The sequence below is a fragment of the Pleurodeles waltl genome, chromosome 3_1 (genome assembly GCF_031143425.1).
Source record: "Pleurodeles waltl isolate 20211129_DDA chromosome 3_1, aPleWal1.hap1.20221129, whole genome shotgun sequence".
NCBI classification, from domain to species: Eukaryota; Metazoa; Chordata; class Amphibia; order Caudata; family Salamandridae; genus Pleurodeles; species Pleurodeles waltl.
Window position 1 is genome coordinate 1,901,262,930 of NC_090440.1, and position 12,453 is coordinate 1,901,275,382.

At 43.9% G+C, this 12,453-nt stretch overlaps 1 protein-coding gene across 2 annotated transcripts in view; it reads right to left on the bottom strand.

The window, feature by feature from the left end:
• KIAA2012 (KIAA2012 ortholog) overlaps positions 1-12,453 on the bottom strand; it is a 324,198-nt gene that overhangs the window by 126,178 nt on the left and 185,567 nt on the right. For both annotated transcript variants that reach the window (XM_069226046.1, XM_069226047.1), the window contains exons 14-15: positions 11,056-11,130; positions 7,374-7,436 (exon numbers count right to left, since the gene is read on the bottom strand). In XM_069226046.1, the coding sequence (XP_069082147.1) occupies positions 7,374-7,436; positions 11,056-11,130 (138 nt within the window). The remainder of the gene's footprint in view (positions 1-7,373; positions 7,437-11,055; positions 11,131-12,453) is intronic.

Sequence of the window (12,453 nt, forward strand, 5' to 3'; positions counted from 1 at the left end):
TAGAGGAAAAGCCTATAGGACCTTGGCTTCATACAATTTGTCAGTTTCTTCTAGTCTCAATAATGCAGTGAGCTCCTTACCAGGAGGAGGGGCTTATCCATTGATGGTGCTATCCTAACTTTACAAATTCTACTCTGACTTTGTGATTGTGAATCTTGTCCTTTTTTGGTTTTTGGGTTACCTCAATACTCTGAATGCTGTGTTTTCCGATCCCCGTTGGATAAGGTAAGCAGTACCGAGTAAAGGAATGTTATGTGGTGGAATTCTGAACACAGGTTTTGGAGGCAGCACATTCTGGTTTGCTGAGGCAAGGCAGTAGCCAGACAGAACCCACCACACCCGTCAAGGGTGGGTGATTACACTCACTGCATAACCTGTGCTCACCCTTGGGTAGCTTGGCACAGAGCAGTCAGGCTTATCACAGAGGCAATGTGTAATGCAAAGACACAGCACTTCCCCGCCACAATCATGCAGAGCAGTCAGGCTTATCACAGAGGCAATGTGTAATGCAAAGACACAGCACTTCCCTGCCACAATCATGCTGCGTGGCACAAATGAGACGTCACACACAGTGTATGTATAAAAAGATTGCATTCAACACACACATTGTCAACACAGCAGGATTATAATGTAACTCTGGGCATGTTCCACTAATTAGCAATAGAAGTCACAATATGAGGCCCAACTGTGTTAGACACTAGCTACTGTATGTATACACGAGAAAAACAGTACATTCCCTCCCTGCACCCACATAAGGTGCCAAACATTGTCAGCAGAGTCCCACCCTAGAATTCCTCACAATCAGCATAACACATAAATTCAGGGTGCACCCCGTTTCCCAACGTTAAAAGCAAAATGAAAATACAAGGTTTACAACACTTCCACGTAACACTGTGGCAGAGGCTGGACTAGTAAGACACAATGCCAACTGTAAGAACTCCCTGACAGAACAAACGTGACCACAGCACCATGGTACTGCCGTTGCACTCTAGCACATCCACCCTGCACCGCTGTGCGATGCCATGAGTATCAGTCGGATGTGCACAGTCACTCGTATGCATTCACTCCTGGCACTCTAGTACAGTGCCCTGATATCCGGATAGTGGATGCCACTGGGTAGGCAAATACCCTGCGTTCCAAACCACCTTCCACCCACCAACCCGCTTCGGCTAGCCTGCCTCTCCATGAAACAAAGATTGCATCAACCTTTCCCTGGTTACTAGGCCACTTGCGGCTAAATCACACTTGCCAGGGTTCTGGAGTCAAGGTGGGGGGAACAGAAAGTCAACAGCCGGTAAACGATTAGTAAGAAGATGGTCGGGCTCGCCACAGGAGGTTCACTAAGAGCTCTGCAAAGCACAGGTGAAGGGTCACCAAGGCGCCCAGCCAGACAGTCCAATGTTACCAAATAGTTATCAATTTCAGCACCTCCGGGAACAGAGAGGTGCCATCGGGGTTTGTTGACTTGAGTCACCCTCGACACTTCCAGTTGCACACAACAGGTTACTAGGCCTGCACCCCTTGTGCCAGGAGATGCCGCTTTTGGGGCACGAAGACTCAAGTGACATCGGACGGTTATGATCCCACGTGAAAAGTGCTCAGTTCCGTACCTCTGGGGTCTGCTGATCTGAGTTGCCCTGACCATAAGTTCATTCATAAGCCTATTCCCAAGCTGGTACCTCCTTGGGCAGAGGCACCAATCTGGTGCATGATGACTTGAACTGCACCAGACAATCGTGGACTCTCCCATGAAGGATGTAAAACCTGCACCTCTCCAGAAGGCACAACCTCTAGTATGCGATGACTTGAGTTACGCTAGATCATCCTGTCACACTCAGAACTTGGTTTCCATACCTCTCTGGAATGAGGCACACTGTCTAGTACACAATGACTTTAGCCACACCAGACAACCCAGTCGCACACTTTGACGCAAGTTAAACCATGCCATACGAGGCCAAGTATAGCACAACTCCGGTTGCACCCCCACCTCCGAAGGATGCAACCAATGAACAGAGCACCACATGCAATGAGCGTGCAGCCGAGGCTCACGCATGAGAAATGAAACACACTCAACAATAGTGGGTCCTGTGGTGTCCCGGACCGGGTGATCCTTTTCACACTGACAAGATGTTGCAACGTGCAGTGGTCCCCACTATGAAGGGCCACTCACCAGAATTGTGGGCAGTCCTTGGCAAGCTCTGGACAAGGCAATTCTGGTCTCCAGACACATTACTTAGGCCATGCTAAAGCTGCTGCTGCCAGGTAAAGTCCAGCATACGATGTAGACACAGCAGAGGGCACCAAATATTACCGGTTGTCGATGTAGGTCCCTCTCGGGAGGTCTTTGATGTCCCTGAGTCCTCCTCAGAGAACAGGGGGTAAGGCAACCTGCCCTTGCTACACAGCAGCAGGCAATCAACCCCAGGCCAGTCTCTAAACAGGAAGGGAGAGCAGATCCCCTCCTCAGACAGTTATCCTTCTGGGCACAACAGATTCCTCTGGCAGTGTGCCCACGCAGTCCAGCAGCACTGGTCAAGTGTCGCTGTAAAGGTTACTCTGCTTTGAGGATGTTGAGTACCCCTATTTATACTAGATGGTTCCTTTGAAGTTGGGAGTGGTTCAAAGGGTTCTCCTTTGAACCACAGATGTTTCCTCTAGATTTCCTCCCTGTCTGCCCTAAGGCTCTGGAATGCAGATCTTTAGCTTTAGGGGGGCCACGTTCTGGATCTGAGAAGCCAAGTGTCAAAACCATCTCCCCCAAATCTATTTATCCAGGCCCCAAATGGCAGGGATTTTTGTTCTGGATGCCCAGATGTGCTCTTCCCCCGTGACCTGTGGAACGAAGCCTAATTTACAAGACAGCAGAACCATTTCAGAACCTAGAAATGCCGACTTCCTAGAAGTGGCATTTGTAGGGCATCGATGACAAAACCACCTTTACCATCAGATGGTGTTTGTCTTTCTGAGTCAAACGTTACAAAACATCATGAGGCTGCTTCCCTGCAATCCACTATTGCACCCAGACTTAATAATTTAATTCCCTCATGTTACTTTATGGGCAGAGCAGCTCTCAAAGGTAGTGCAAACATGCATGGGTAATCAACATTCCCTGGGGCACATATACTCTTGCGCCCACTCATGCCTGCCGGGGCATGTGAGTCACTTTCATTAAAGCCACCACCAAGGTGCAAGTGCGCCAATACTGGCCTGCTCTTTCAAGCTCAGTTCCTCTATTAGAATACCTGTGCGCAAATGTGCTCACCCTGGCAAGTGATGCCAGCTCCAGTACCTATATGGGAAAACTACCTGGGTGCAAGTATGCAAACATGGGCAAGTGATACTTCCACGTGGATGGAAGGATGGCGCCGGCACTTTCACACTGTACTTCCAATGGGAAAGTGACCAGGGCCAGAAGGCCCTTTGCGAGAACCAGCAAAGACATCCTAGTGAAAAGTGAAAAACCACAACACCGAAGCCAACTTCTGTAAGGCGATGACCAACGTAGCAACATGGATGAAAAACAGCTGCCTCACAAACTAAACACCGACAAAATGGAAGTCCTGATCTTTGGGAAGATCACCTCTGTATGGGACCACAGCTGTGGGGCCAGCAAAACTCGGACCAACACCCTCTCCATCAGACCACGCACAAGACCTCGGCATCATCCTTGACTGCCAACTATCCATGAATTGACAGGTAAACTCAGTCATCTCCTCCTACTTCTACATCTGCCGTATGCTCCGTCGAGTCTTCAAATGGATTACTCCCGACACCAGAAAGACAGTCACGTACGCCCTGGTCACTAGCAACCTCGACTATGACAACGCTCTCTACGTTGGAGTGTCCTCCCTGGTACTTAAAAGACTCCAGACTCTACAGAACACCACAGCCAGACTCATCCTCGACCTCTCCAAGCACTCAAGCATCACCCCACAACTCAGGAACCTCCACTAGCTCTCTGTCCAGAAGGGATGCCAATTCACAATCCTCACACTTGCATAGAAGGCTCTCCACAACCTAGGGCCCTCCTACATCAACCATCAACTGAGCTTCTGCGTCCCAACAAGACAACAAAGCTGCACCTTGCTAAACCTCCCACACACACCCCGCATACATTGCAGCTGAAGCAGAGGTTGCTCCTTCGCCTACACAGGAGCCAAGTCCTGGAATAGCCTGCCCCTCCATCTCTGAACATTTCCCTCCCTGGCGGACTTCAGAAAGAGACTCAAATCATGGCTTTTCGACAGAGACACAGCACCCTCTTTGCCGAGATATTATTAGGGGTGGCAGTGCTGAGCTTTACAAATGCTATGATTGATTGATTGATTGGGGGAACCACCACCTCTGTGTGTCAGGTCTAACAAGAGGGTTCAAGTGCAATAATCGACAAAATAGTTTTCATTCTGGTGCAGACATTTGGATGATCGTTTTGAGGCTCCCAGCCATGGGAGTGCAGGGGCATTGACAGGTAGTGGCATGGCTATGTAGACTCTTGCCAGGGATACATTGTAATCGTCATTCAGTGTTTAGATTTTATTTCTTGTGAAAAGTGGAGGTATGTTTAGTCAGTGGCTAGATAATCATAATCTACCTTGGAAGGGTAAAGTGGTACACTGACAATGTTAGTGTGTTTGATATTGTATACAAGGGCACTGGATGTCAGAGAGCTGGTTTATTCTGCACACACTTTCCGCCCTGAAGGGGTTACAGTCTTTATATCAATTGGATTGACACAGGAATTACATTATATGCAACCTTCTCAAAGTAGCCAAAGCTCTGCGCAGTACACTGCCTTAATGAGGAAAGTACGAATGCCCTTCTGATTCAATGATGTGCTCAATCGTGGGTGCCTATTGTTTACCTTCTTCTCCTATATTGCTTAGTTGTACCAATACATCATGGAGTGGGAAGATATACATGCTTGTTACCTTATGGCTCGATCCACTAGTGTGACCATGGGGTCCAGTTCCTTTAAGTATGGTATTTTGCAGCTCTAGTCTTGTCTAAGAAATCAATGTTTTAAGAATTGTACTTTATACCAAGTGACCTAATGACTTCAAAGTACAGTGATACGTTTTAAACTTTTAAAATAAGACCCTCGGGTTACATCGAATATCACTGTGTTTCTATACCAATGTACAGCACAGTGCACAGCTCATTGCCTGAAAGAGGAGTATCGTCCATCTAATATTTGATTACAGAACAACAGAGAGTGGAGGTGGTACCTTACGTTTGATAATTCATAGATCAGATCATGCTGTGCATTATGTGGCATCCCTCCCTGCTCTCAATCTCATGTTTGATGATTCTCCTGGGATTGGAAACAAAGATATCTTAACTCCAGTAGGGTCTAGGATATTATATGCGAAAGCGGGGGTTGGAATTTGGAAGACCGCACCCATGCACAATGACCTCTGTGAGTTTTCATTCCATTATAGAAGTCTTGATGTTCTATGGGTGTAAACAGCCAAGAAAGAGGAGGATCCATTATAGAAAGTGATCGATACACGGGACAGCCTGGACATTGGCTAGTGTGTTATACTTTGTGTGCTTCCCTTTAACTAAGTTATGTGTATATTCAGTTCTGGTCTCATGCCAGCTTTGAGCTCTTGCGAGTTCTATTATAGAATTATTAAGCAGAGGAGTTGTGCTGCCTGTCTTGGCAGGCTCGTACTGTGCGGTCTGCAATAAACTTATTTCATCTACCATTTGGAGTATTTTACCTTGGATTTAACTCTGGCGACAAGGATGGGTTTGTGACATTGAGAGTCAAATGTGGAGCTCGTGCCAGCCTCGTTCCTTGCCAATTTGTTGATTATGTATGATGTTCTTGTCATTGTTTTGTTCATTTTCTTCTGTTATTTTCTATTATCTGTTATATTCTGTGTGGTTTCCTTTAACTAAGTTATATGTATATTCAATTCTGATCTCATGCCAGCTTTGTGTTCTCGAGAGTTTCGTTATAGAATTGTTAGGCAGAGCTGTTGTGCTACCTATCTTGGCAGGCTGGTACTGTGCTGTTTCCAATAAACCTACTTGATCTACCATTTGGAGTATTATATCTTGAATTTAACATAGTGTTTTTTCAGATGTGGTTTTGTTAAAGTCTACTTTATTCCTTCTTCTCTTGGAAATTGTAGTCTGTGTTGTGTTTGCTTCTGAGTTCTAAAGTAAAGGAGAAAACATACTACTTGCCTAGGCGTTTTGTTTAAATTTAGACTTTCATATAGATATCAACAGAAAAGCACTATTTGTATTCTAGGTGACAGTAACATGTCAGTGCCACTTTCGAGGTAATACATATCTACCAATCCATTTTCTAAAACAAATTCGTTCTCTTTGAATCAACTTTCAGCTTAATTGGAGCAAGCATTGAAAGTAGACTCTTCATGTCTACCTGAGGATAGGTAGACATAATTATAGTATTCTAGGGTTTGGGGAAATCGACGGCTAATACCAATCTATGGCGCATAGAATAAGGAAAAATAGAACAGGATGCAAAAAATAAACTCCCAGACCCACGCAGCCATTTGTTATGCGTTTTCAAGCCACACTTTAAAACAATCAGAAATAGGATGTTCCCAGGGTTTAAAGTTCACTCTAAGACTTTGTTGCCGAGCTACGCATTTTATCTAAATTATGAAAAACTTCTCTCTCTCACATACACATTCACTGTAGTCTTCAGAGAGGACAGAGAATAGCTGCTGCCTGTCACCAAATTCACCTCCTGGCTGCTGAAGTGACGTTGGTCGCTATATGTGGGCAACTTCGGAAGTAGGTGTCGCCTCGTAGGGACTTGAAAAACTTAAACAAAAGGGCCAAGAAAGGGTGTGCACAGGGAGCACTGTCGAAGACTAAATGAGATTTGTTGGGAACTTGATGGGCTGAATAGGGGTGTTTATTCGGCCTAAATGAAAAAATAAAGTCGAAACAGGGAAGAGTTTTTCCAGACGTGTTCTATAGTTAAAACACCCGGATATGGAACCAAGTGGCAATACATTTGTACCCTCTTCTGACTGAGTGAATATCTCCCTCCCAACATGTAAATATTATGCCTGCAGTGACCTAATTGTTTTAACACCCCCAACGTACTGTTTTGGGGGCATTTAGAAGGGTCTCTTAATAGTGATGTAAGGCAAAATGAGCCCCCCCCCCCGCAGAATGTGACGAGGGACCCCTGAGTCTCCCATATCTCACTCATATTATTTGCACTCGAGCTAAATAGGGCTCCCATGGAGGGTTGAGGGCCCCTGGAGGTTTGCCCCACCCCTCCCACCACGCCCCGTCCCTTGAAATGAAGACATTTGTCACAAATATTCCTCACAGTAATTTTGGTTTATGAACTAAGCAATCTTCCATGGCTATTGACTCACCTGTGTGTCATCAAATGTCTCCTTAGGCGGGGGCGGTGATTTACTATCTTTTACAGATCCTCCCTGGAAGTAAAAACAAGTTTTGCATTAAATTCAAAAACATAAGAGTCGATTTACAAGAGTGTTTATGAGTACGGAAAGCACTACTACAAGTGTATGTACAATTTCACGTACTCTTAAACAACTGGCCACAAAACAGCCAATCTCCCTCCATTAAGAGCGCAAAGAAGGGTGAATGCTTCCTATTTTTCCTAACTGCTAATGAACATTCACCGAATATTCCCATTTTATGCCCATTGTAAACGGTTTAGGGTCAATTCACAAAGCGACCTAAGAGTGCCATATTGAATACTACAGGAACCCTGCCTTATGAATTCCAAAATGCCTTTGTGAATAGGCCCCAATACAACTAGGCTGAGTCGCGTGGCAGTGGCCAGTCCAGAGTGATTCTTCCTTATCAAGTAGGACAGTCCAACCAGAGCACTTGGTCGCCATTGGAAAGGCCAAGGAGTTATGGAAGGCCTTCAGGGGTCATGGTTGCAAAAATTAAACTCTCCCTAGTGACAGAAATGCCTGCACATGCAGCCCGTGGGAATTGCAGCTTAGAAAATGATCGAACAAGTGAATGTCCAGTCCCAGTAGAAGCAGAGATACAGGGGTTGGCATATCCACAATGCACCATTTCATCTGTAGAATGAACACTTTTCCAAGGTGCATGAAGCGTTTACACCAGGCACACACTTTTCTGTGAAGCACAAGCATATATTTTCTGCTTTAGAGGAATAAAGTGCCTGAACACTGTGGTAGGCCTTAAAGTACAGCATTACTCCATGAGCAGCCTTTCAAAACAGTTTATAAAACCGATGCTTTTGTTTAAATTACATATTTCAAAGCAAGCTTTAAAGTGCATTCTTTAGTACTATTATCTGCGTTCTTTTTCATAAAAATATGCATGCTTTACAGACCTACCTTTCAGCAAGCCACTTCCCATTGGTCTGCTGTTGTGTCATTCAACATTTTGCTTTCCCCAACAAAGCACATCCACACAGTAAAGCCCTCTTCAGTTCTAGGTATTTTGTGTGATTTTACATATATATGTTGGCTTTCAGGCAATGCATGCCTTCTTACAAAAACAAGGAAATGTACCATGTCTGCATTTATTTAACATAAGTTAGGAACAATCTGCAAAAAAGTAGAATTGTCTCCTAAGCACATACAATTCCCTCTGTTTGCCCTGCACTAATTTGATTTTATCAATCTTTATATAAAGGACTCACCAAGTCCCTGTCACCCAGAAACATTACAGGTCAAAACGTGTCAACAATATTCCGAGGGGTGAGGCTTCTTACCTGAAACATATCCAGGGGGCGGACTGATCATCTACAGAGTTTGATTCTGCCCCATTGAATTTCCTTTTTTCCAACCTGCCTGGGACACATTTCACTTATGTGGTAAAAGAGAACTGTATCAACCCCCCATGTTTCACTTACGCACAAACAGAGTTAGGACCTAAATGTCCAGACAGGCTATAAATTGTTGTAAATAATTATTTGGGTTACTATGCATGACTTGTGCCCTCTGGCTACTCACTGGAGACAGCACTCTCACACTTTGATGATTTCACATTTTAATCACTGTAACATAGCTCAACAATGTCCACAATTTCATGATCCATGCTACAACGATTTGTTAGTGCCTTAATGTATTTTGAACTCATATTCCTTAACTGTATAAACAATTGATGAAAAGTCAACATTTGATTCATTCTCTGTGGAACAATCAAGGTTTTTCCCCAAATTATTCCTAACTTATGTTGAATAGGTGTCAGTGAGATACTAGTCCTTTATTTTTGCATACAGATTTTTCATGGGGCCCAACATCCATTAGCTAGCTTTACATATACACTTCATATAAAAACCACAAACATAAAAAAGCATTGGTAAAGCCAAAAGGTCAGCAGTCAAGGTGATACCGATTGGTTTTGCCAATTACTGTTTTTCAGATTCTTCTTGTTCTGTATCTGTGTCTCCATGAAGGAGGATATGGTGTGTGCTTGACCATGGGCTGTTGGCTCCATAATACATGGTAATGCAAATCCCCATAACAATAAAATATAAATGCCATAAGGTTAGAGTTAGAGCACAGCATATAAGAATGTCTAGCAAGAAGAACTATGCCAAGAGAATATGATTAACATAATATCTGCATAACTACTGCACAGAATACAACAAATGTACCAAGTCCTATGCTCATAATTGTTCCCACAGTATGCCGTTTCTTGTAAAATCGTTTCACTAAAAATGTTTGCTAAAATGTGTTTTCGAAAACATGCTTTACAGTAACCACAATTTCCAGAACATGCTAAACCAGTTTTAATCCTGCATTCTATGGCATACACAACAATATTACACCATATATTTATTTATTTTCTGAATTGGTCAATATGGTTTCATAAGGTAGATTTATTGACCATCAGTGATTTTCATAATTTGTAATAACATGTATTTCCAAAAGAAAAAGTGAGTGGAAAACTAAAAAAGCTAATAACAATTTAAAAATATTATTTTGCTTTTTTAGACATGTTTAAAACTTAAATTGTTTACAAATAATATGTATTTGAAAGCACGTATGTTTTATCGCCTTAAATGTACACAACAAGATCATGGGGTTTGTGGGACTTGTCTGTAAGCAAGGTTAATTGAAAGAAAACAGTTTGGAGGTAAACTTTCTCCCTGTTGGCGAGGTTGTTGGTGATGTATCAATATTGAAAAAAGCCAGATACCATCCAAAAACAATTCAACTAAATGAAAACATGCCCAGGATGTCCAGGAAACGCTTTTGGTCAAAATGTCACAATCCATTGATAAAGAAGATTACTGTAAAATATGTTTGGAAATAGAAATGGAAATGCTACCAAAATATGGCTAGGAAAAGGATTTTAACACAAGCTCAGAAGGCATGCAATATTCTTATTGAGCAAGAGGGTTGGCCCAAGATAATTGCCTATTGAATTAGTCCCTTTTATTAGACCTCGGGAAAATTAAAAATATGCTGGCATAATTCGCATGATTTCTGGAATTTCACATTATGCTTGTTACACAAAATCCCCCAAACTTCACTATTATGCCACATAGCATAAGTAAGTGCTATTCACGAAAAAATGTAGTGTGGACGTGCCAGGTGTGGGAACAGCAGGATGTTAGTGGCTGTTGTTCGTGGAGCTTTTTTTGCACTATTTTTTACAGCAAAATGCGTTCTTGTGTCAAAATGTGACGCAAGGAGACATTTCATGCTAATATATAGTGCAACATGATAGATTTGTTTTTGATAAATTATTCATAATTTTGCTACAAATTTCACGTAATTACGCTAAAGCAAATCATGTGATGTTTGCACACCTCTACGTTTTATACTAGAAAGTAGGCTCATTATTGTCCTTGGGGACTTACCCCATACTGTGAGACAGAGTATATCACTTTTGCTAATGAATGTGCTCAGTTTTATTGAACCAGGGAATAGTTCCAATATTGTGCCACATATTATGTGCCATTGTATTCCACAGAATGGTGTTCAAGTATATGTTATTGAACCCTCCTTCCCAATTTCTCTGGACCTCATTCCGCAATTTTTGTGTTATACTTTATCATCCCTCTGTAAATGTATAACCACTGGAAGGACTTACTCTGGCTGCACGCTTCTTGTCCAAGGTTCCAGCAATCTGATCATTAGATAAGGCCACTGTATCCTCGGAATCAATCTTAAAAACAAAAATAAATCAAAAAGGTTTTGACATACAGCTGCTGCAGCATCAAGACATTAATCAGTAGAAGATGGTAACTTGTAAATCATCAAACCGCCGGCTTCGGCATTTAGGGTCTGATTACGAGTAAGGCGGCGGTCTGACCACCACAACCTTGGCAGTCCGACCACCAGATTACGATGCTGGTGGTCAGACCACCACAAGACTGCCGCCACTGCCAGGATCTTTGATCCTGATGCATTGGCAGAGGTGAAAGCTGTGTTCAAGCACGGCGGTGCTGATGTAGGCACCCCTGTGCTGATCACGATTTGCGATTCTGCCTGCCTTTTCATTGTGGTGACTCCGACATGAAAAGGCCGATGGAAACGCACTGCCCCTGGACTGCCCATGCCCATGTCTGCCATGGCAGACAATGCTCATTCCAACTGTGCTGGCAGCAGAGTCAATGCAGCTGGCATTGGCCTCGGCTCTTTTTCTGAGCTGAAGCCAATGCTGCCGCACTGACTGTCCCTGTGGGAACATCATAATATGCCCTGTGGGAACATCATAGTATGCAGTCTGACGGTAGGACCCCCAAACTCGTAATCAGGCCCTAACCTGATTACGACCTTGGCAGAGGGAATTACTCCATCACAAACGTGACGGATATCCCGCCCAACGTATGACAAGTTCTATTATATCCTATGGAACTTGTAATACAGCGGACGGGCAATCTGTCACGTTTGTGACGCAGTAATCCCCTCCGCCAAGGTTATAATCAGCCCTTAGTCATTTGCAGCTGAGGACTAATAACATTGGTGTCTGCTTATGGCCACTCTGTTGTGTACTTCCCTTTTTGTTATTTAAGTGTAAGGTCCTGAATCCAAGGTTAGTGGTTGGATCACCAGACAGCAAAGTCAGCGGTCTCAAAACGACCACTGCGCCAGCAGTCTCCAAACCGCCGATTTACGCAGTGGTCTGCTAACATGGTGGTCTGTACTCGGGTGCCATCAGCGCTGCAGCCAACCACCGATCCTATTACAAACACACAGTCGACTTTCGGTCCCCTTGAAGCGGTTAGCCAATGGGGTTGACCACCACAGCACACGTTAAGCAAAGTAACAGACAAGTGCACATTGGATGGATTAAAAAACAACATAGATGACAATTATGTGCCCAGTGGACTCACATGCAGATCACACTATAAAACACACCCTTTCACAGACCCACTGGCGTAACTAAACTGGAGGGGGCCCCCAGCAAATAAAATGGAGGGATCCCCCTCCAGACTCACTCAGGCCTGGTGGTGTGCTGAGTGGGCCCCCGGACCTCAAGGTTCCC